The sequence below is a fragment of the Musa acuminata genome, chromosome BXJ2-7, assembly GCF_036884655.1.
Source record: "Musa acuminata AAA Group cultivar baxijiao chromosome BXJ2-7, Cavendish_Baxijiao_AAA, whole genome shotgun sequence".
Lineage (NCBI taxonomy): Eukaryota > Viridiplantae > Streptophyta > Magnoliopsida > Zingiberales > Musaceae > Musa > Musa acuminata.
Genome location: NC_088344.1, coordinates 21109295 through 21132082, shown reverse-complemented (window position 1 = coordinate 21132082; position 22788 = coordinate 21109295). Strand labels below are relative to the sequence as shown.

At 43.5% G+C, this 22788-nt stretch overlaps 1 protein-coding gene across 1 annotated transcript; it reads right to left on the bottom strand.

Annotated features, from left to right (window-relative positions):
• Positions 1-13225: 13225 nt before the first annotated feature.
• On the bottom strand, positions 13226-22515 carry LOC135617332 (protein FERTILITY RESTORER RF2, mitochondrial-like). Its single transcript, XM_065117426.1, has 5 exons — positions 22285-22515; positions 20030-20125; positions 14137-14234; positions 13769-13850; positions 13226-13583 (listed from the first exon to the last, which is right to left on the bottom strand). Exons 2-5 carry the CDS (start codon positions 20106-20108, stop codon positions 13402-13404), a joined length of 441 nt encoding a protein of 146 aa, XP_064973498.1. The 5' UTR covers positions 20109-20125; positions 22285-22515; the 3' UTR covers positions 13226-13401.
• Positions 22516-22788: the final 273 nt, after the last annotated feature.

Below are 22788 nucleotides of genomic sequence, written 5' to 3'. Positions count from 1 at the left end.
CTATTCAAGGAGTATTTGGATAAGTTCGTGGTCATCTATTTGGACGATATCGTCGTCTATAGCCAAACGCTCGAGGAGCACGTCAAGCACCTGCGGACGATTTTCAAGGTTCTCAGGGAGAACACTTTGTTCGTAAAAAGGGAGAAATGCTACTTTGCTCAAACTGAGATTCTATTCTTGGGGCATCGAATCGGTGATGGCTCCATCCGGATGGATAAGTCGAAGGTGCAAGCAGTTGCGGAATGGCGAACTCCAAAGAAAGTGCCAGAGTTGAGATCCTTCCTTGGTTTCGTCAACTACTATCGACACTTCATTGCGGGATATTCGAAGCGGGCAACTCCACTGACGGAGTTGCTGAAGAAGGAGCAGCCTTGGAAGTGGTCTGACAAATGTGAGATAGCATTCCAGGACCTGAAGGCTACTGTTCTAGAAGAACCAGTGCTCAAATTGCCAAACTATGGAGAGCCCTTTGAAGTCCACACAGATGCTTCGGACTTTGCTATCGGGGGGGTACTCATGCAGGAAGGTCATCCGGTGGCCTACGAGAGCCGCAAACTCAACGAGACCGAGCGGCGGTATCCAGTGCATAAGAAGGAGATGACAGCAGTGATCCACTGTCTACGAGTTTGGCGACACTACCTTCTCGAGTCGCGATTTGTGCTGAGGACAGACAACATCGCCCTGAGCTATTTCCAAACTCAGAAGAAGCTCTCCCCAAAGCAAGCACGGTGGCAGGACTTCCTGGCTGAATTTGATATGGCAATGGAATACAAGCCCGGGAAGGCGAATGTCGTGGCCGATGCGCTGAGTCGGAAAGTGGAATGCGTGAATGCTGCACAACTGGAGGGCAGAGGCAAAGCAAGTCAGTTACACTCCAACTTCCTTTCCCGAATCAGAGATGGACTGTATAGTGATCCCCAGGCAGTTATCCTGATGCAGCTCATCAAAGAAGGCAAGGCACGACGATTTTGGGTCCAAGAGGGACTTGTTTACACAAAAGGGAATAGGGTTTATGTTCCCCGAGTGGACAATTTAAGGCGTGAACTCTTAAAAGAGTGTCACGATTCCCTCTGGGCTGGACATCCCGGCATTCACAGAACGTTGACTCTCATGGAGAGGGCCTTCTACTGGCCAAAGATGGGGATTGATGTGGAGGAGTATGTTCGAACATGCCTTACTTGCCAACAAGACAAGGTGGAGCAGCGGAAGCCGGTGGGACTTTTGGAGCCGTTGCCCGTACCAGAAAGGCCATGGGAGAGCATTTCCTTAGACTTCATATCAAGCTTGCCGCCTGTAGGGGGACTTGGATCGATACTTGTGGTGGTCGATCGGTTTTCAAAGTATGCAACTTTCATTGCTGCTCCCCTACACTGTTCGGCTGAAGAGGCGGCCAGACTGATGATGAAGGGTGTAGTGAAGTATTGGGGAGTCCCACACAATATCGTTAGTGATCGAGACGCTCGGTTCCTGGGACGATTCTGGACCGAGCTATTCAAATTGTTGGGGTCAAAGTTATACTTCTATAAAAGCCTCCACCCCCAGATAGATGGCCAGACTAAAAGAATAAATTCGCTCTTAGAGCAGTATCTCCGGCACTACGTGAGTGCTAATCAACGAGATTGGGTGAAGCTGTTGGACATCGCCCAATTCTCCTACAACTTGCAGCGGAGCTCTGCATCCAACAAGAGCCCCTTCGAAATTATCACAGGACAACAACCGTCGACTCCGCACACTATGGCAATTGGGTATACTGGGAGTAGTCCATCAGCCTATCATTTCGCAAAGGAGTGGCATCGAAATGCAGATATTGCGCGGGCTTACTTGGAGAAGGCGGCAAAACGGATGAAGTGGGCAGACTTGGGAAGGCGACCACAAGAGTTCAAAGTTGGCGATTTGGTGTTGGTAAAGCTCCAACCAGCATCACTCCAATTCTTCAGGAAAAGAGTCCACAAAGGATTGGTGCACAAGTATGAAGGGCCCTTCCCAATTATCAGCAGGGTAGGCAATGTTTCTTACAAGTTGCAACTGCCGGCGTGGTTCAAAATTCACAACGTTCTTCACGCCAGCAACCTGAAGGCCTACCATTCGGATCCGCAAGATGCTTCTCGAAGTGTTCCAACTTGGCTACCTCCCATCACAGCCTCCTACGTGAAGCGAGTGGAAACCATTCTGGCGGATCGCGAGATAAAGCTACCCAACGGAGCGGAGCAGACAGAGTACTTGGTGAAGTGGCGAAAGCTTCCCCGAACTGAAGCCAGTTGGGAGCCTGAAGACGCCCTGCGACATGAAGAAGAAGTCATCAACAACTACCAACAAGCGTCGACGAGGGCGTCGATAGTTTAAGTGGGGGAGAATGTCACGAACGGTCGTCGCGCACCCGTAACAACTCCGTTCAACGAACCGTTCGTCGCTCACACCCGCATGTACAGCTGCTTGACAGCATGTTTTCTCATGGTTTTGGGTCATTTTGCTTGCAAATATGTAAGTTCGAACAAGTTGCAGCGTTGCAAAGCGACCGTTCACCGAACCGAGCAAAACAGCCCCAAAACAGCCCAAAACAGCTCCGTTTTCGCATGCCGCGGGAGGTGAGCGGAGAGCTGCCTCCGCTCACCAAAATGTCAGCCATCTCAGACCCCAGGAACCCCCCAGGTGGCACATGGCTGGATGGGGCTTCGGTTATATACCGGGCGTTGAACACTCTTTCGCAAGTTCGCACGTGACCTTTACGGGAACTTGGTTTTGCGCCCGAGACCAGGTGAGCGGCTGTTTGTGGGCTTGCAGCTATTCGTTCATCCTTGAAAGCCTTGTTTTTCTCCCTCTCCCTCTTTTCTCTTGTGCACACAAGGTGTTCGTCGAATTGCTTGTAAAGCTTCCCTTTTCGTGAGACTTCGGGACTTGTCTGTTGCTCGTTCTTTCGAACTAACTTCTTTCTCTTTTACAGGTCCTTCGGGACCTGCGAGAGGTTACAAAGTGGGCTGATCCTTGCAGAGCAAGATCGCAAGGGCGAAGCGCGACTTAGGCAACGCTAGCTAAGTTCGCATCTTTGCCACAAGGGTGACTCGCGACTTAGGCAACGCAAGCTAAGTTCGCATCTTTGGCCGCAAGGGTGCCTCACGCCTTAGGCAATTCCAGCTAAGGTCGTGACAATCCGGATCTAGTTATAGCCTGAAATGCATTCATGAATGTGAGGAGTTTGTAACCCGTTGTGGCATCTACCAACTGATCTATTCTTGGGAGTGGATATCAATCTTTGGGGCATGCTCGGTTAAGATCGGTGTAGTCGACCAATAATCAGTTGGCATCTACCAACTGATCTATTTTTGCTCTGATACCAAAAATAAAGCGGAAGCGGAAAGTTGACCAATGATTTGTAAGAAATGATAAGCACAAAGAACTATAGAAAGCTTAAAATGCTTACAAAGGATTGGACTTAAACGAAGCGGAAGCGGAAAGTTTAAAATGCTTACAAAGGATTGGACTTAGATTTCTGCTCAAGTAAGACTCTGGTTTTTCGACCGATGTCTTGCAAGAGACTGAGCTAGAGAATATATAGAGGAAGAGGATAGAACCGGGTACTCATTGGGCCCCATCGCATTCTTATCTCTTCTTCTAATATATTTCTAGACTTCTTACTGAAGGAAAGGATATTCCTTAGTACAATTATTGATGATACTACGAGCGGCTCCCCGGGGCTCAACTCGTTTGACAGCTAAGAAGAATAGGTGCTCTACCCCACGTAACTTGTTTTTACTTGGCGGCTAAGAAAAGTAGATGCTCCAGCTGTTGCAGGACTTCTAAAGGCTAAAGCTAGTTGTCCTTTGTGAGACGTCTTTTGCCAGAGATAGAGCCTTCTCCAGTTGTTGTTGCTGCTGGAGGACAACTGGTAACCAGTCCTTGTACCAGTTGTCTTTTCCACCGCTCCTTTGATATTCTTTAGTCTTGATTAGGTGGATGTCCATGAATTGCTGTAATGCTTCACATGCTTGTAGGGAGGCTTTCTTTTGAATTGCCCCAAGTCTTCTTTCAGATAGTCCCATTTCATCAAATGTGAGTCCTCCACGTGTCCTGGCTCTGAGCTTATCCATTTCTTGTTGGTATTGCAGGAGGAGGTCGCCTGGTTTATTAGTTGATTCAGGTGTGTAGTGGCCCTAAGGTTTGGTTTGGCTTGAACCTCCTGAGTGGCTTCTAGGAGAAGGAGTAATGATTCGTTCGGCCATCCTGCAACCAAAATATTTATTAGTCGAGATAAAGAGTCGGCTAGAATGTTACTATCTCCTTCGATGTGCTCAAATTTGATTTCGACGCCGCTTCTAGTGATGTAGTCTACAAAGGCCATCCATCGGACTCTAGATGGTTTGTTCTGAGTGGACTTGTTGAAAAAGCTTATTATTGCTTGACAGTCAGTTCTGATTATAATTTCCTTTTTATCAAGAAAGTAAATCTTCAATGCCTCCAGGGTTTTCATGACTGCATGCATCTCAGCGTCTATAGTGGACTTGATTGGGTTGTACTTTCCGCTGGCGTAGGCACATACCTTCTCAGTATTTCTGGGGTCGTATTTTTGTTTTTTCCATTTGCAAATGCCTCCCCATCCTTCCATGCATCCGTCTGTTTCAAGTATTATAAAACAGTCTTCAGGAGGTACCTCTAGATCAGGGAGATTTTGTACCAAGCTCTTAATCTTTCTGATTAATTTCCAATCTTGCTCATTCAGCCTTTTCTCGCCAGTAGGGCTTGTTTTTGAATATAATGGGCCTAGAAGCCTGCCCAGGTTGGGTATATAGCTTCTTGCATAGTTTAGAATCCCAAGCCATGATCTGAGGCCTTTCTTGGTAGTAAGGTCTTCTTCCTGATATTCTGTGATTCTTTTAATAATATGGGGCTGTAACTTGATTTTGGAGTTCCCCAAGACGGCTCCAAGAAATTCAATTTCCTTTACTGTAATTTTCATTTTCGTTGGGCTTAAGACAAGGCCGTTTTCTTGGCATATTTCTAACATTTTAGTAAGGTGTTGCCCATGCTCCTTTTTGTTTTCTGAGAAGACAAGAATATCATCAATGTATACTGCAATGAATTGTTCAGTACCTTTGAAGCAGCTATCCATTTTTCTTTGGAATATAGCAGGGGCATTTTTGAGACCAAATGGCATTGCAAGCCATTCATATAGTCCTTCAGGAACCCAGAATGCAGTCCATTCAATGGAATCAGGGTGCATGGCAACTTGGTGAAAGCCCGATTTTAGGTCAAACTTTAAGTATATTTTGCTATTGCTGACCTTTTTAAGGATGGTATTAATACCAGGAAGGCTGTATTGATCCTTTTCGGTAATGTCGTTGAGCCTTTTGTAATTAAAAACCATCCTTTCCTTCCCCTTTCTTTCAGCTCCTGTTATGGGGTCCACCGTGGTTCCTGAATTAACAATTATAGCAGTAGTACGGTGCTTACTTTTGCTTGGTCTGATAACCCCTATTTCCAGTAGTGCTTTCACATGCCTTGAGAAGGCTTCCTTTGCTTGTGGTGTTAAATGTCTCAGGGGTTTGTCCTCCACCACGAAGTCTTGATTTTTAATTTCCAACCTGCAGGTTATTTTGTTCTTTTCCCAATGTTTGAGGGGATCTTCTCCAATATAGCCTTGGGCCTTTAACTGGTCTAGTAGGCTTCCAAACTTGGCCCTTATATCTTCATTGCTTTGCTGAGCTCTTGCAGAGTAAAATACTGCCTCTTGGATTTAGATATAGTCATCTTCTTCCAGATCTAGTTCTTCTATTGCTGCAGCTGTTGAGATATAGGGCAAAGTATTAATAGTCGTTAAGTTTTTGTAAAACGTAACCGTGTTACCTTCAATTCTAACTCCTCCTTGCATTGCCCTTATAAAATTACATCCTATTATCATTTGAATATCATCTCCAAGCTTCATTGAGAACACATAGGTGTAAGGAATCCTGAAAGTGTTGTTCCCAATAGTCATTTTGCCTCCCCTTAATTTTTTGTTCGCGGTCGTTTTGGAGGTGATCCCACTGAAATGCACCACATAAGGGTTTTCCTCTATTGCAGCTTTTGGTACAGCCTTCTCGTCTATGCAACAAGTGGTAGCACCTGTATCTAGTATGGCATTAACTTCAAAAGGGGGAATATTCAGAATTTCCATATGCACCTTTAAGTTGAAGAGCATATTCTTAGATCTTCTTGATCCTCCCGTTTTCTTTGTTTCCATAGAGAGGATTTTCTGCGTTTCTTCCTCCAAGAGAACAAGGGCCTCTTCATTTTCTTCTTCTTCTTCGCTTTCTTCAGTTTTTCCTTTTCCAAGCCTTTGTATTTCTTTCAGGAGATCGGCCTTCTCTAGCCTTAACCGATCCACTTCCAGTACTTCTCCTTCCAATTTGTCATATTTTTCCTTTAGCTCTACCACTTTGTTTTGTAAACGGAGGTTTTCCTGAGCTATGGCTATAGATTGAATATGCATTTCTTCTAGCTCCTTGGCCTTTTGTCGTTCAAATTCAACCGCCATTTTGAGCCTCCTTATTTCTGCTTCGCAATAATTAATAAAGTCTTGCTGTGTTTGAAGCAAGTTTCTAGGTTCATACCTTGGGGGTTCCTCCATCCTGACGGGGGTCCTTTTGTCAAAGTAGTATATGCTACACATTCCACACGAAGTGATCTTGCATAAGGGACAATGTCTCCTATGCCTTCTTTGCGACGTTCTCTTGCAGCATTTGCATTCTTCCAATCCTGGCGGTAGTTCTGCGTTGATTTCCCATATGTGTCTGCATTCCGCTTGTTCTTGGGAAACTTGTATTCTTGCTCTGTATCCTGTTTTAGGTCCTATCCACCAAGTTCTACTATCTTCTATTAGAGCGAAAATTTTATGGGTGAAGGAGTGAATACCATGCTGTAGATCTTCTATGTCTTCTCCTTCAGAAATTGAATAAATTGCGTCGCTTTGGTTTTCTCCTTCTTGTACAGATAGTATTTCGTATTCATCTGGAATATCCAACTGTTCAAATATAGCAACTCTTTTGATATTCTTTCGGTTATTTGGGCACTCTCTTGCAAAATGCCCTTCTTCTCCACAAAGGTAACACTTACATTTCTTATTTCTTATCAAGTGCTTTCTCTTCTCAATCCTTGCGTGGGATGAGTGAGGTTTACCTTTATAGGTCGTTGATCTTCTTACCCCATATTTTCTTTCAGGTTTGTTGTAGTATCCTGGGATAGGAATTTCACTGCAAAAGGACAGGTCCTTTAATGCTCTTCTAAATGAAGCATCTTTGCATTCAGCTTCTAAGTATTTATAGGAGAAGAGTATTCTCGGGATCACTCCTATAGTGTTTCCCCTATACTTTGCTTCAAATGCCTCTTTGATTCTCTTTCCTAGCTCCCCTGGCATTTTGGACCATAGCTTTTCAGATAATTCAGGGCCCAAGAACATCCTTCCTGTTTTGGATGCCAACCTCATATAATCATTTAAGAATTGAATAATATATTTGAGGTTAGTACAGGATAACCTTTCAAGGTCTCTGTAGGCTTCTTCTTGAGCTATTGTGGATCCCTGGAATGGATCTTCTAGTATGAAGATCGTCCTTAGTTGTGAGAGGATATTTTGTGTTCCTCCCGTTCCATCTCCATTGGCTAGAAGTAGTTGATATTCTTCTGGATAAGCCATTCGCCATTGGATCCATGCTAATTTTTCAACTTCCCCGAGCAAATTTTCAATAAACTCCATTTTTGCTAGAGGATCTGTAAATCCTTGTGAAGATACCAAGTTCTTCGTTATTGATTCCCACCTCATAAATACTTCATCAAACATTCCCAATTGGGATGGGATTATAAATATTGCTCCCTGCTGCTGAAAGGCTGAAGGGGGGTTCCAGGCTTCTGAAAACACATCCTCCAACTTCCATTGTGTTTCTTAATAAGGACTACATTCGACAGCCACCGGGGGTATTTCACCTCGGTTATGAACCCAGCTTCTCTAAAGCGGTCTATTTCATTACTTATCGCCTTTTGCTGGTCGGGGGCGAACTTTCTCAACCTCTGTTTCATAGGTCATGCTTCGGGGTGGATGTTGAGGTGGTGCTGGGCTGCCTTCGAATTGATTCCGGGCATGTCTTTTGGGGACCATGCGAATATATCCACATTTTTCTTCAGAAAGTCGATGAGTTGGACCTAGTTCCCTTCAGGGAGCATCGTCCTGACTTTTATGGTCATGTTGGGTCGGTCCCTTCTCAAGGGGAATTCGAGGAGCTATTCAGTTGGTCCCAGGTGTGCCGGTACCCTGGCTTCTCCACGGGGATCCGGGTCTTGCTAGGGTCACGGCTTTTTCGGGAGAGCGGCCGCTGTTAGATAGCACCATCTCGACTCCTTGGGATTACTTCGAGCCACCCCGACTCCTGCTGACGTCGGAAACTTGATGGCTCCGTGGTAGGTGAAGACCACTGCTCTTAACTTGTTGAGGGTCGGGCGGCCGAGGATGACATTGTACGCAGAGGGAAGATCGACTACCATGAAGGTGGTCATTGTCATCTTGGCTCTCGGTTCTTCCCCGATGGTGATAAGTAAGATATGCTAGTCATATGTGCCTTACAAGCCAATAGGGTAGGATCCATTAGGGTTAAGTCGATAGGGGACCTCTATAAATAGGAGGGAACTGGTGATTCATAGGCTAGAGCCTTTTTGGTTGCCTTCTCCTATTCTCCTCCCCTTCTCCATCTCAGAGCAAGCCTAGAGTCTTGACGAGTGTCATCACAGCCCTATTGTATGGATCACCGCTAGAGAGGAGGGCGCTTGGCCTCCTTTACCCTCTCCTAGAGATGTGTAGGGATTCAGGGATATACGATCTCCCTAGGTAAAACAATCTATCTCACACATGGTTTTTCTATTTCACGGATTTTTGCGCACCAATCTTCCCACTACGACGAATATATATTTGGGAATTGGGGATTTTGTTTTTTGTTCTTCCGCTGCGCATGTAATGTCGCCCCCAAGATTTCCCAACAATGGTATCAAAGTCAAGTTGTTTGTGCAAAAATTGGTTTCGAACTGCGTGTGTTATGTTTTGTAGAAGCTTTTGACGTCAAAATTATTGACGCAAATGCGAGAAAGGGCAGCAACTGTTGTTTGTGCGAAAATTGGTTTTGAACTGCATGTGTTATGTTTTATAGAAGCTTTTGATGTCAAAATCATTGACGCAAATGCGAGAAAGGGTCAGTTGCTGCCCTTATTATTCTCGATCTACGTGTGTGGAGCCGCTTGTCGCAGCAACCGCAGGTAGGCAACACAGCATCGGCGCACATGCAAGCGCTATGCATGAGTATCAAATTCTTCGAGTTAGCAATTCCCCTCACCTCTGTGAGCTTTGCATAACTCTTTCGGTCACTGAGAAACCCATTCCACCTTGCATGGTCTCATCCTTTACCAAGCGCCTCGCTTGCCTTGAGCACCATCAAGTATAGTTGTCAACATCGAGCCGTAGCTCGAACTTAGCCATCCCAACCTTTGTGCACTATGCATTCTTCCAATCTTGCTTGTTCTCGTGGTGCCTCTTGCGTGAAGGGTTGGTCATTCCTCTGAATGCTAATCTCATATGCCCACTCCTCCGAGCGACTCCTTTACCATACATCTCCATGCCTATTTTCCCTCAAACAATCGCGCGTGCTGACTGCCCTCAACGCAGCCCAACTAGGTCCCCCACGTTTTCATGCCAAGTGTTTTTATGAGTGCTTGTCCCGCTCTGATACCATCTGTCACAGATTTAACTGATTTTGCCTAAATTGTGTGGGACCCTTGCATGTCCGTCCACAAAGGTCAGCCTCCCCGAAACCTCCCATGGTCCCTTAGGACCTACAAAAGAGAAAACGGGTTAGAGAAAGCGCCTCACTCGGGATTCACAAGCAAATATTTTCGAAAACACTTCATAGCCAATGCAAATTACAAACACACTTTACAAGCTCTGAATGGTTGCACAACAAAGGGTCAAAATGATCCACTATAGATCGAATATCTTTCACAAGTGTCTACATGATACAACCTTTATTTACAAGCCTAAAAAGGCCACCAAACCCAACTAAAATTGGGCTGTTAAGCCTTCGACCGTCCCTTGACATGCTGTGCAAAGCATGAACAAACCAAAAGACACGAATATACATAAGCATTACATCAAACAACCTATTTAGAATTTTGTCCGTGACAGTTCGGTGGTAGGTGGAGACGATGACTCTTAATTTGTTGAGAGTCGGGTAGTCGAGGATGACATTATATGCTATAGGGAGCCTGGCCACCATGAAGGGAACCATCACGGTCTTGGACCTTGGCTCTTCGTTGATAGTTACTAGTAAGGTGGTGGTGCTGAGGGGAGAGAGAGAGTCTCTCGTGAACTCGGTGAGGGCCGAGGCCATGGGAGAGAGGTCCTTTTCGGTGAGGCCAAGTTTCTAGAAAGCGTCGAGGTATAGGACATCGGCTGAACTCTCGGTATCTATGCCTTGTGTCTTGACATGCTGTCTCGTCCGAAAGTTGGGCCGCCGATGATGACGTCAATTTACTTCTCAATTGGGCTATGGGGGTGTAGGGAGGATTCCCGTGACTTCTTGATGTAGCACCTGAGATGCCCCCTTTGGATGAGCTCCTCGATTTGGTTCCTTAGGTCGTGACATTCTTCGATGTCATGACCGTAGTCGTGGTGGAACCGATAATACATAGACCGATCCCTAAACTCGTGTAGAGTCTTCATTAGATTGGGTGCCTTTAAGAGCCCCTTTTCTCTAATATGAAGGAAGATCTTCATTTTGGTTGATTTTAAGGGCGGAAGAGGAGGTCTCGGGAGCGACGACTCACGTCGGTCAAGCCGCCTCCTTGGCGGGCCTAAGGGCTACCCTCGGGGTTGCTTCACACAAGGCCTTTTATGATCCTCCCATTTTCCCACCACTAGTGCCTCAGCAACAACGTACTGATTCGCGCGCTAGAGCATCTCAGGAATAGTTGTCGTTGGTTGTTCGACCAACGACCAGAAGAATCTAAACGATCACAAGCCCGTCAGGAACGCTTGCATGATTAGCAAAGGATGGGCAATAGGAACTCCTCGGATCTCTACAATGAAGCGAGAGACAAAGTGAGAAAGGGGTTTGTTGTCCTTATGGCTTAAGCCAAGGAGCATGGGCGTGGACGGTTTGGGTCGTGCACTGGCCAGGAAGTTATGCCCAAACTCCCTTGCGAGCTGGTTGGAAGTTGACACTAAGGCAGACCTAAGCTGGGTGTACTACATCCGAGCCAGTCCTTGGAGAGTGGTAGGGAATGCTCGACACATTAGGGCATCAGAGGTGCCATATAGGGCCATATAAGCTTGGAAGGCAGCGACATGCACTGCCGGATCGGAGCCACCGTTGTAAGCCTCGAGCGTAGGGAGGCGAAAGTTAAGTGCCATTGGTTTGTCTTGGATCTCCTGTACAAAGGGAGTCCCTACTGAGGGGGTCTCCCCGAGACCCTCCTTCGATTTGTGGAACTCTCTTTGGACTTCATCCAAGCACTGAGTTGACCGAGTGTAACTGAGCCTAAAGAGAGTTTGCTGAGTCGGATGATAAGGTATCAGACTCGAGGCAGCTCAGGGTGGTGCATCGGAGACCAGGAGAGCTATGCTCTAGCATCGACCTAGGGTCCTCCGAGTGCCCCTCAGTCAGCGGGTTAGCACCCGTCGCTCAGGGTTGTTAGCCGACTAGAGAAGGTTCTTAAGGCACAATGACGAGGGTCGAGTAGTCCCATGGTAGCAGCCGTCGAGGCAACACTACCTGTTAGGAGAATTAGGGAATAAGAGGGATGATAGTCTGCATCATTTCTGCTAGTGCTTGAACTTGTTGAGTGAGGCTAAGGAATGCCTCAGCTAAGATAGTAGGCTGTCCGGTGGTGGTCCTAGGAGGTGAGAGCCCAAGGTCATTGAACAATTGCCAATAACGATTTGGAGTGAAGGTCGAAGCATTCTCTTCTAGGTTTCGAGGAAGGGGGAGCTGACCTCCAAACCCAAAGGTCGGGTAAGCAACGAGTGACTCCTCTCCGGAATGTTCGCTCGAGTTGCTTGATTGTGGGTGTTCTTACGACATCAGGCCCTCCTTTTAACGCCAAAAATATTGGAGAACCTTATGTCATGGCCGAGGTGTCAGTACAGCTTGGTCCGATCCCAAGTGTGAACAATCACTCACACAAAGCCTTGAGTTTAACAAGTCGACGTCGGGTCGAGTCGAAGCTCCGTCACCCAAGTGTGGTCTCTCCTTTGGCAGGTTACTGCTTCTCCACCATGTCCCTGCATAAAGGCCGAAGCCAAGAGGGGTTTTCTGATTCGGACCCTCAAAAAGTTAAATCAGTGTTGAGTGGGGTTAAGTGGAGTTGAAGTGTTCAAGGTCCTCCCCTTGATGCCATTTAGGGGGTCGACTTTTATACTTGTGAACAAGAGTCGATCGTACGTGATCTGTTAATAGCGACCGACCCATCGGGCGACCAGCTTGTATCTCTTGTGCAAGCACCGACCGACCTACACGGATCCACGTCGTACAACACCGTGCGATAACTTTCCAGAGCGGCTTTGTGCTATACGACATCGTTTTGAGCTTTCCGGAGTGACTATGCTATGTGACACCATCTCGTGCTATGCCAAACAGCACGAGAGCACACGATCGTCTTATCTGAGTCCGAGATGCCATGTTGACGTAATGTACCACGTCAGCCTCGAACTTCCTTGTTGGTGCTGATATGATTGTGGATTGTTGTCAAGTGAGCAATACCAAAATATACCATATTAAAAACCATTAAAAACCAGTAATTGTTAGAGATGTTATACTGACATCGACTGAGATGAAGGTAGCCATGAATGGGATTCACGTAACATGCATGATTTGTAGTACCTGAGACGTTATACTGACATCGACTGAGATGAAGGTAGCAATGAATGGTATTCACGTTACATGCATGAATTGCAGAAGGCAGTAGTGATGGCGTCATTTTACGGATGGCAGGAGGTCTTGTCTCGATTGAGAAGTCGGGCTACTCTCTTCCATGCAACCCTGACAACCTTGATAAAAAATTAAATCAAAAACAAGGTCAAGTGCAAATTATTAAAGGTGATGAAATTAAGTGGTTGTATAGCCAAAAATATTTACCTGACAATGGAAAGTGAAACTGAATATAGAAATCATGCATAGCCACTTTAGAACGTGGAGCAAGAGGTCTAGATAATAATTCTAAGTTAGGCAATCGCTGTTCAACAGATGCATTGAATGAGGCCAGCTGTTCCACACAGTCTCTCTGAAATATTTGCTGCATGTAAATCTCACTGACCACGCAACCCATGTTTCAGGAAAGGCACATGATGACAGAAGACTATATTTATTAAGTACTTAAGATGACGACCACAATCTCCAACTATCCTGGTAAAGATTCATCTCCTTCTAGCTCCTTCAAGTAATCCAAAAATACGAGGAAGGCAAACAAGATAAATCCACCAGAAGAACTTCCACCACCACCACCTCCGCCACCGTCGCCGCCACCACTCCGTGGGGGGAACCCTGTATTCCCATCATCAAGTTTTGGCAGCTTCCGTGATTCTGAAATGCAATTTCTAGTGAAGTCTTTAAATATCTTCTACCACAAGTAAACAAACATGTTGACAAATGACAGTATCTTATACAATAAAGTCAGCTTATAGAAGCAAGTAGATGATGGCGCTCAGCAAATAAGATGGAGAAACATGGTAGTACATAGTAGCTGTATTAATTATTATCAAAATTACCCTTGGTGGGAGTGCCCGTAATGGCTGCTGATTTACTTCTCACAGTTTGACTTTGGGTTTGAGTTGCGGAACATCTTGCATTCTGAAGCGTAAGTACAATTGGATTAGTAACAAGCGGTCACATGGGGAAATTATCAGAACATTTTGTGAGTAATTTACTACAAAATAGAGGCTGACAGACTTAAGAGCTTGTGACATTTTATTGGATGACAACATATACAAGTGATAGGACATCCAATTAATAAGCCACAGTAGGTGGTCTTCAAAATAAATTAACATTTGGGTGTTTGCTTGGTCTGCAGGAAGTTACAGTATAAAATAATGCAGATATTGATAGACCAGAATTCCTAACCAAATAAAATACACACCAAACTAGCAGCAAATAGCCTTGCAGAAGAGGGAATCTGACGAGCAAACGAGATAGAATGCCATTGACCATATCTGCTAATATGGAGTCTGTTTTCCTCTGCATCAGATGATGAATGTTCAAAAGACATCAACAGTGCATCATTTCAATATTTTGGCAAAGGAAGAAAATAAGACAACATCACACCAACGAAAACGAAAAGACCTACTAAAAAACACATATATTGCTCTAGGCTTCAAAATCGATGTTGGAAATATATAAAATCAATTAAGAATTTAAATTTATTACTGAATCTCAACTCAACTGAAGATATTAACCTGCTATTGGAAAATTATGTTATTGTCTCATCACATTAAGAGGACCCATGCAGCAAAAGCTGATAAGCATAATCATCCAAGCTGTAGTCCTTTCATGTCCCCTGAACAATTTTCACATCTGTGGTCCAAGATTATTCAATTCACAGAATTGATTGTTAACATGATTAGTTTTCTGTAGTCCAGTCATCATATACCACTTAATGACACCAATCTACTTTATTTTCCATGACAACTGGAAAGCCAGTTTAGCTATATCTTATAGATTAGATAACCTGATAGTTAACAATTAACTAACTTCATCTACCACAATGATAAAGAAGGTAAGAAACTAAACTGCACTGTAGATGAAAAACCTCAAACTTCATATCGAATATTAATACAAATATTAGGGTGTCAGACATCTTCATACAATAACACATTAATAAAAGCCTTGTAACTCAGCTTTTATGATTTACAATTTTGTTGACGAACTACTATATCCTAAACCTTTCTAGAGCTCCCGACACGTATTATACCATGGTGATGTGTTCTTGCTCCAGTTGATCATTTTAAAATCAACAAAGAAATGAACAACATTTTCTTTTATCAGTTGCCCTACTGGAGAATTGTACATTGAGAGTGTTTATTAACAATTGGAGTTTTACTCTAAGTTAGCCCTTTGTAGTTCCGCCAAAAATAAAATAAAATGTCAAGAGCAACTAGGTAACTTTTTTTGCTTGTGAAAATTTAAAATTTGACCTTACTAAAGAACCTTATTAAGAATATTAGATATTCGGCTAAGATCTATCTGTCAAGGTGCAGGTTTTTTCATTGCTAATTATTTGCTAAAACAAGTGAGACCACATTTTTAGAAAATCGAGAATCAATCCTTGATTGTTAAAACAATGTGGAACATGAGCATGGAGGCAAACTAGGTGCAAAAGCAGAAAAGCAGGTCTCAGCAAAACCTGAGGATGTTGAACATGTCTTATTACACTTAATAGTGTGCAATTTTGAACAAAAAAGAGTTGTCGGAGAACGCATTAGAAATATGTTTAGAAACAGAAGCAAGAGCTAAAAGGGCAGCTCAATGCACAAGGCTCCCACCAATGCAGGTCTGATGCAGCATTTTAGATACAAGATATTTGCAACTAAGACTAATCCATTTCATATGCCTGCAGTGCAATGAAGCAAAAATCATTTTGACTGGTTAAGAGTAGCACCACTGTTTGATAATTCTGGCCCAGCAGAGAGTTTGATGACAGAGCTATATACTTAACAACTATTGAGGATAACAACCCAATATAGGTTTCAGCCCCACTATCAAAAGAATATTAGATGTGTGACCAAATGGCAAAAACAAAACAAACATGACTCCCAACTCAACAAGTGGCTTAGTTGCAAAAAGTTTGTTCAATACCACCTAGTCTAAATCTGCACATGAAGTTTTAGATTGCTAATGCAAACAAATATAAACATGATTAAGGCACCAAACTTGCTTCATCCTGACATCAAAAGAACATGAGATTCATTTCTTGTCTATGAGGAGGAAAGAGGCACTTCTTAGAAAAATCAAATATGAATTGATGAAGACCAATTAATCATCACAATATTTTAGTCAGCAACAGAGGTGCAATTTGGCTTTGAAACTAAAGTGGAGAGCTACATAAAGAGTACAGCAACTAAAGTGGAGAGCTACATAAAGAGTACAGCAACCCCAAGTTGTTGGATATAAGAAAATAATGACTAACCCAGATAAAATTACATAGTTTAGATTGCTTAAGAACTAATTCTCAGTATTGTTTACTAGTAGTGTAAAATTCATGCCAATACGCACTCAAACCTACTCTTGAAGCCTAATTGCATTGAAACACCAAGTAATCCTAAACAAGGTTCGTAATTTCGTACCGTACCGGGATATCAAACTCAACTCGGTACAGTACGATACAAGTATATCGAGCGGTACATTTTAGCATACCGCTCGGTGTATATATGTATATACATATATATAATAAAAAAGTTAAAAAAAATAAAAAAAAAAAGGGGCGACATCATCGAGACGACGTCGCCTCGTTTCTTCTGCCCATGTTATCACGCACTTAGCTGGTTTTGCCTAAGTCGTGCGACACCCTTGCGTGTCCGTCCGTAAAAATCAGTCTCCCCGAAACCTCCTATGGTCCCTTAGGACCTACAAAAGAGAAAACGAGTTAGAAAAAACGTCTCACTCGAGATCTACAAGCAATCATTTCAGCAAACACTTCATAGCCAATGCAAATTACAAATAGACTTCACAAGCTCTGAGCAATCGCATAACAAAGGGTCCAAAATGGTCCACTACAGACTGAAATCCACACAAGTGCCCACATGACACAACCTTTGTTTGTAAACCAAGGACGGCCACCAAAACCAAAGAAAATGGGGTTGCTAAGCCTACTGCTGGCCCTTTACATGCTGTGCAAAGCATGAACAAAACCGAAAGACACGAACATACATGAGCATTACATCAAACACCCTGTTTACAGTTTTGTCCATGACATTCTCCCCCATTGGTCCTTCGACGTCCTCGTCGAAGCCTTTGCAGACGCTACATCTCCTCGCCTTTACTGAATCTTCAATCTTCTGCTTTAGTTGCAATGTGCCTTTCGGCTCTCAGTTGGACTCCGCCGCTGTTGTTGAGTAGTCGAACTTTGATCCGCTATGCTACTTCAACTCGCCAATGACTCTGACTTTGGTGTGGGGTTGACTGAGATGTGCTAATCCCTATTATTTCCTACGGATCCCTCAGATGAAGGAAAAGACCATCCTTAGTATACACTAGTCTCTCAAATGCTTCGTGCCGCTTGAACTAGGTGGGATGCTTGTTGGAGCTTTAACGAGCATCGTCTCGCGGACTTTAAAGTTTTTCGATCATTCCTTGGTAAAATTTGTCTATCGATTCTTCTTCCACTTAGTCGTCACTTCCAAGTAGGTTCACATCACTTCCGCTTTCGATTGGCATTCTGTTGGGAAATGAAGCAGATAATCTACTCTCAATAGCATTGATCACAATTGGTGAGGAATTGACAACTATCGTCTTATATTCGGTTTCTTCGAAGGATCTTTGAACCTGTGCAAAGCTCTTCCGCTGGATAGATAAGAATTGAGGTACTAAGTTTCACCCATTCTCTTAAGAGTTGAAAAGGCAAAGATTACTTGACTTCGCCTGCCCATGGCCCTACTATCTGTCACCTCGCATCTGCGTCCCTTTCTTCGCGATCGGTAGATATATCTCTATGGCACTCCTCCGAGTCCACCTACATTATAACCGATACTTGGTTTTTTTGGGTAGCTAAGTCCCTCTGGACTCGTTGTCGCTTCCTCACCCCTTTTGACCCCTTGCTTCAACACCTCTGTATTCTTGGAGCAGTTCTCCTTGGTCGATGGAAAGACAGACTGCAACTCCCATGCATGACCTCCACCATCATATTGCAGGGTTCACACCGATTTTATTCTCCTTAGCTTCCTTAGTAGCAACATTCGCTTACTCGGCTTTATCCTCTGACTTGTCGGGCTTCCTTGAGCGAATATGAGCTCTGGAACAGTCCAACTCTTGAGCCGCTCTGATCATACCTCTACATGATCAAGTCTCTCCTATGGGACTCACTAGTACTTGCATTTGGTATACTCTCTCGATGGTACATAGCCCCCAAATGCTAATGACGAAGGCTTTTATCTGATGCAAAATTCGATGCACGCACGAAAGACTCACCTCTACGATACCATGACATTCACTCCTTGAATCCATAGTCTTTCTTGCTATTGTGTTGTTCACCGAAGTGGAGCTCTCAGTAATCCCTCACAGGACTAGTTTCATGTGTATTGCATTGCCACGAACTATTCCACCACGATCCGCTGCACCATATAGCCTCCTAGTGGCATCTCCATTGCATTCTGATCATTATGGGATGAACTCGGATTGCGATCCCTCTATATGTGGCCTTTGCAAACTCAACGTAGGGCCTCTTCCACCTTCGATTGTGTTCGCTCCACTGGCAATCAACATTCGTTCACCCGCTCTCGGGTCACACTCAAACGAAATACAGCTCTAGGATAGTCCATTGCATAGTAGCTCCTGAAGTCCACTGACTTCGCTGAAATTAGTGCACTATTGTCTGGATCCTAGGCCTTTGCCCCCATCAGCACAATCTCCGCTACACACCGCTTCCCTCATGGCAACTTAAATGACAGCACTGTGATATATTCTTCAAGAGTACCCACCTCCGCGTCCTCTTGCCCTGTGCCAAAGCCTTCTGACCCAACTTCGCCTCCGCAAGTTAAGTCGCCTTAGTTCCTCCGTCAAATGCTTTTCCGAGATAAAGTGCATGTGCCTCAAAGCTCCCTTCGTCTTTGGCACTATGCAGAATGAGGGACCCATTGAACGACATGATCCAGCTCTTGCCTTTGTAAGAGTTCACGTCTTGAACCTCTCTCCAAGCTTCGTGCCTCCGCTCCATGTTCCATCTTCTATACCAACTCCCTTCATGCAGCTTGGGTCCTTCACCAAGTGACAACCAAGTTGCTCTGCTCCTCAATTTGCATTGAGTTGATGGTGGCCCTCGCGCCCACCATTCCACGAGTCAGCCCTTCGTTAAGTCCGATCTCCATATCGGCTCCAAGTGTGCATTCATTTGTGTTGCCTTAAGTCGCTCCCCCACTTGATCTCGCAATGCATCCCCCAATGCATTATCTCAAGCGAGATCAGGCGACGACTCCTCGTCGCTCGCTCGGTCCATTAAGCTTTGTGGAGTTGTTGTTTTGAGATACTACTCAACATGTGCGGTTCGTTGAACATGATTCTCCCTTTGGAGAACCGAGACTTATCCCTCACGAATGAGAAGTCGTTTCTTCTGCTTGGTTTCTTCTCCCCATGCGGATGAGAAGTCGTCAACGACGCTGAGGCCTTGTCGCCTCATACGAGGAGGCGACATCTTATCTGCGACGTCTGACGAGGGAGGGTGCCGACGGATCAGGATCGTCGAGGGAGAGCAACGACGGATCTCCAGGTTCTCCCTCTTCTTCTCCCTCAGCTAATACCGCCCGGTACCGGGCGGCGACGGTCGAAATCGATCGTCACTGACCGATTTCGTGTGGTAACAAGGCGGAAATAACACTAACCAGGTGGTATCATTCGAAATTAAAATCCTTGATCCTAAATACATCGAAGCAATTAAAACCCAATAACTTTGACAACTTAAGAACTTACAGCTGCATTATATTACTGCACAACTTATCCTAAACTATCAAGATTAAACATTAAAATGGCCATCTGACAGTTCATATTAAACTATCATCAAATCATATAATGAAAAGCTCATAACTAATTCATTATCATTTATTACTAATCTACTGAGCGACTCATCTCTGTTTCATGATGCACACTGTGCAGCACTGTGTGCATATGGTTCACACTGACCTCAAGCATGTAATTGGCTCAGGTCTTGTTGTTGGACTAATTGCTCACCGACCACTCCTAAGTGACTGGGTGCAACAGCTCACCATGTGAGGCTTCCTAGCATTTGCTTTATTGAGTATACAATCTTCTAGCAGCGATGTGTTTACCTAGCAGTCTCTGAGATCGAGAAAATGCAGGCAGACATACAGCCGGTGCTGGTATGGTAAAACTTGATTGTGTTACCATGTCTTCCAAGTACAAACCTGCAAATTTTCAATTGCATAATATTATTCCCACTTTGTAAAAGTGTAATTAATGGAAAAATATCAGATTGAAAGAAGAACATAACATGATGATCTTCAAAAACATGTTCATCCTAACCATCATTAATATTGAACATGATTCTGATTTTTGAACAGTCATTTGTAAGTAACAAGAAACAAGACCAGAAATGTTGCCCAGCTATACATGTTGAGGTCTTACTTCCCATTAGTTAGGCAAAACATACTGCTATAAAAGAACAAGACCGACATAACTTTTGAAAATGTATTAGAAAAGGCCCTTTGGGGAAAAAACTGATTCTCATTACACATAATTTGTAACCATAGAACACTCCAAAATTTGTGCCATCATTTCCAATCAGATGTCCTGAATTGAGAAAGAACAGCAAGAGAAGGACCTAGAACCAAGAATTTGCTAAATAGTATGTAACCCAAACAAGTACATGAGAGGAACAAGATTCTGCATCAAGTTGCATACCAAGTATAATTGCCATGTCATGGACATGTCGGGGCCAACATGATTAAAATAAATGTGTGTTCTTGAAGAGTTATAAGCAATTCGCTTAACCAACCAAAATATTGTCACTGATGTATAATATAAATTGAAATGGATAAACTTGCAAGATCTAAAGAAGAGAAATAATTATGTTAGTTTGCTGTTGGGAATTAAAACCCAACTTTAAATAATGCATGGTTAAGACTCAACATGTGCATTATGCAGACTCATGAAACTTGTCATAATAGCAACTTTTGAACAGCTATGTCAGCAAACTAATAAAACCTACATCACTGGTAATAACCTCAACAACCACATAAACATTCTGGTACCAGAATAAATTCTAAAAAGAACAAAAAAATCAAATGCATACAGTTATTAAAGCACTTCCAAGCTGCTATAAATTTTCTTTTCCGATTTGAGAGTTGGTCTATACATTGTTCTAACAATTACTGATATCTGGCAAAACTTTGTTCAGAAGTCTCAGCTACTTAAGCTTCAGATCAATAATGTCTAGAGCCAATCAAGATACACAAGTCCAACAAATGTTAGTCTCATTAATCCAACCATATTAAGCTTTCCAGATGGAACAATTTTCAGCCTTAAAAACTTTGTACAGAGTCCTCATTTGTCAAATTCAATAACCTAATGGAGCATTTGTTTAAAAAAACCTTGTACAGAGTCCTCATTTATCAGCCTTAAAAGTGAAATATGCAAATACTAAACTATTTCATCTTGCCTGCTATTGAGAGGTGTCAGCAAGACATTTTGGGGTCATCTTCGGGTTGGGTTGAAATACATTTAAAACCATCTGACAATTAAATTGAAACAGAATGCAATCTGTATAACCGCTTTAATATACAGTTCAGGTAAAAATATATAAAGAATGACAGCTAACATGCTTTCAAGAAGACATGTCTTGCTTATCCGATATAAACTCAACACAAAAAATCCCATGAAATTCCCTAAATTTGAAACTCAAACATTTTATAATTAGGCTAATTGTCTCAAACCATAGGCAAAAATTTTCACCAGACAGAATCAGAGAGCTTCTTGATGACCATAAGCATTAAAGCTCCTGAAAATATTTTTTTCTCGTAAACCTTGAATCATCTTGTCTGCTTTGACCTCGCACGATTAAATTTCCACAAGAATGACGCAAAATGTAATTTTTCATATGAAATCCACAAACAGAATAGGGCTACCTTCATCAACGAATTAGGCAATTCCATACATTAGAAGCTATAAAATCAGGTGTCTACGAGATGAGTCACTAAAATTGATACATCATGCTGCAAGAAACATAAACAAGACGTTGCTCATTACAGGTTTGCCAATCCACAGCAACCGCTTTAGGGGCTAAGAAGCATTTCATATTTTCCATTACCGTATGACGTTGAGTGCGAATCTCTAATCTCAATATCATCATGTACGGTTCCCTCTAATGTTCTTAACATCCTTCCGAGACAGTCTTAAGGATATAAATTCAGGAACTAATTCATCCACCAACATGAAACTGATGATTCATCCCGAGACCTTCGCGGAAAGATCAAACGAAGGACAGGGGAAGGGTTCCATCGATCCGTCTCAAAACCACAAGAGACTACCATATAGCAGCAAAGATTACTAGAAAAGGAATCCATACCGAGAACCGGCGCGTTGGATGAAGATGGAACTCGAAGAACAGACGGTTACAAACGAGAACAGCGATCAACCGTCAGAGAAAGAGTCTCCTACTCTCCTCCGCGTCCGACTTGGGGAGTCGGAGAGTGACAAGAAACGGAGGGCAAAGGCGAAGCGAGCGGGGAATCCGTCAAACCTTATAAGCGGAGGCACCGCCATTTCGTCGCGTCGATTCGCGTGTGTGTTGCTGTTGCTACGGACAAGTCTTTCTTGCACCGCAAGATATGCCTTTCCCGAGGATTGACGTATGTGATGGGGGTATTTATGGCACTTCAAATTATTTCCATCTCAGGATCGAGCTGAGCATACTATTTATTGTCCCCTTGATTCCGATGTTTTTTTTTATATTTTAACCGGAGGCGGAGGAGGAAATTAAAAAAGAAGAAGATATTTATGTTAATTTTAATAGTTTTTAAATATTAAAAATAATATTATTAGGATTGTAAATAGTAATCTTTCTCCAAAA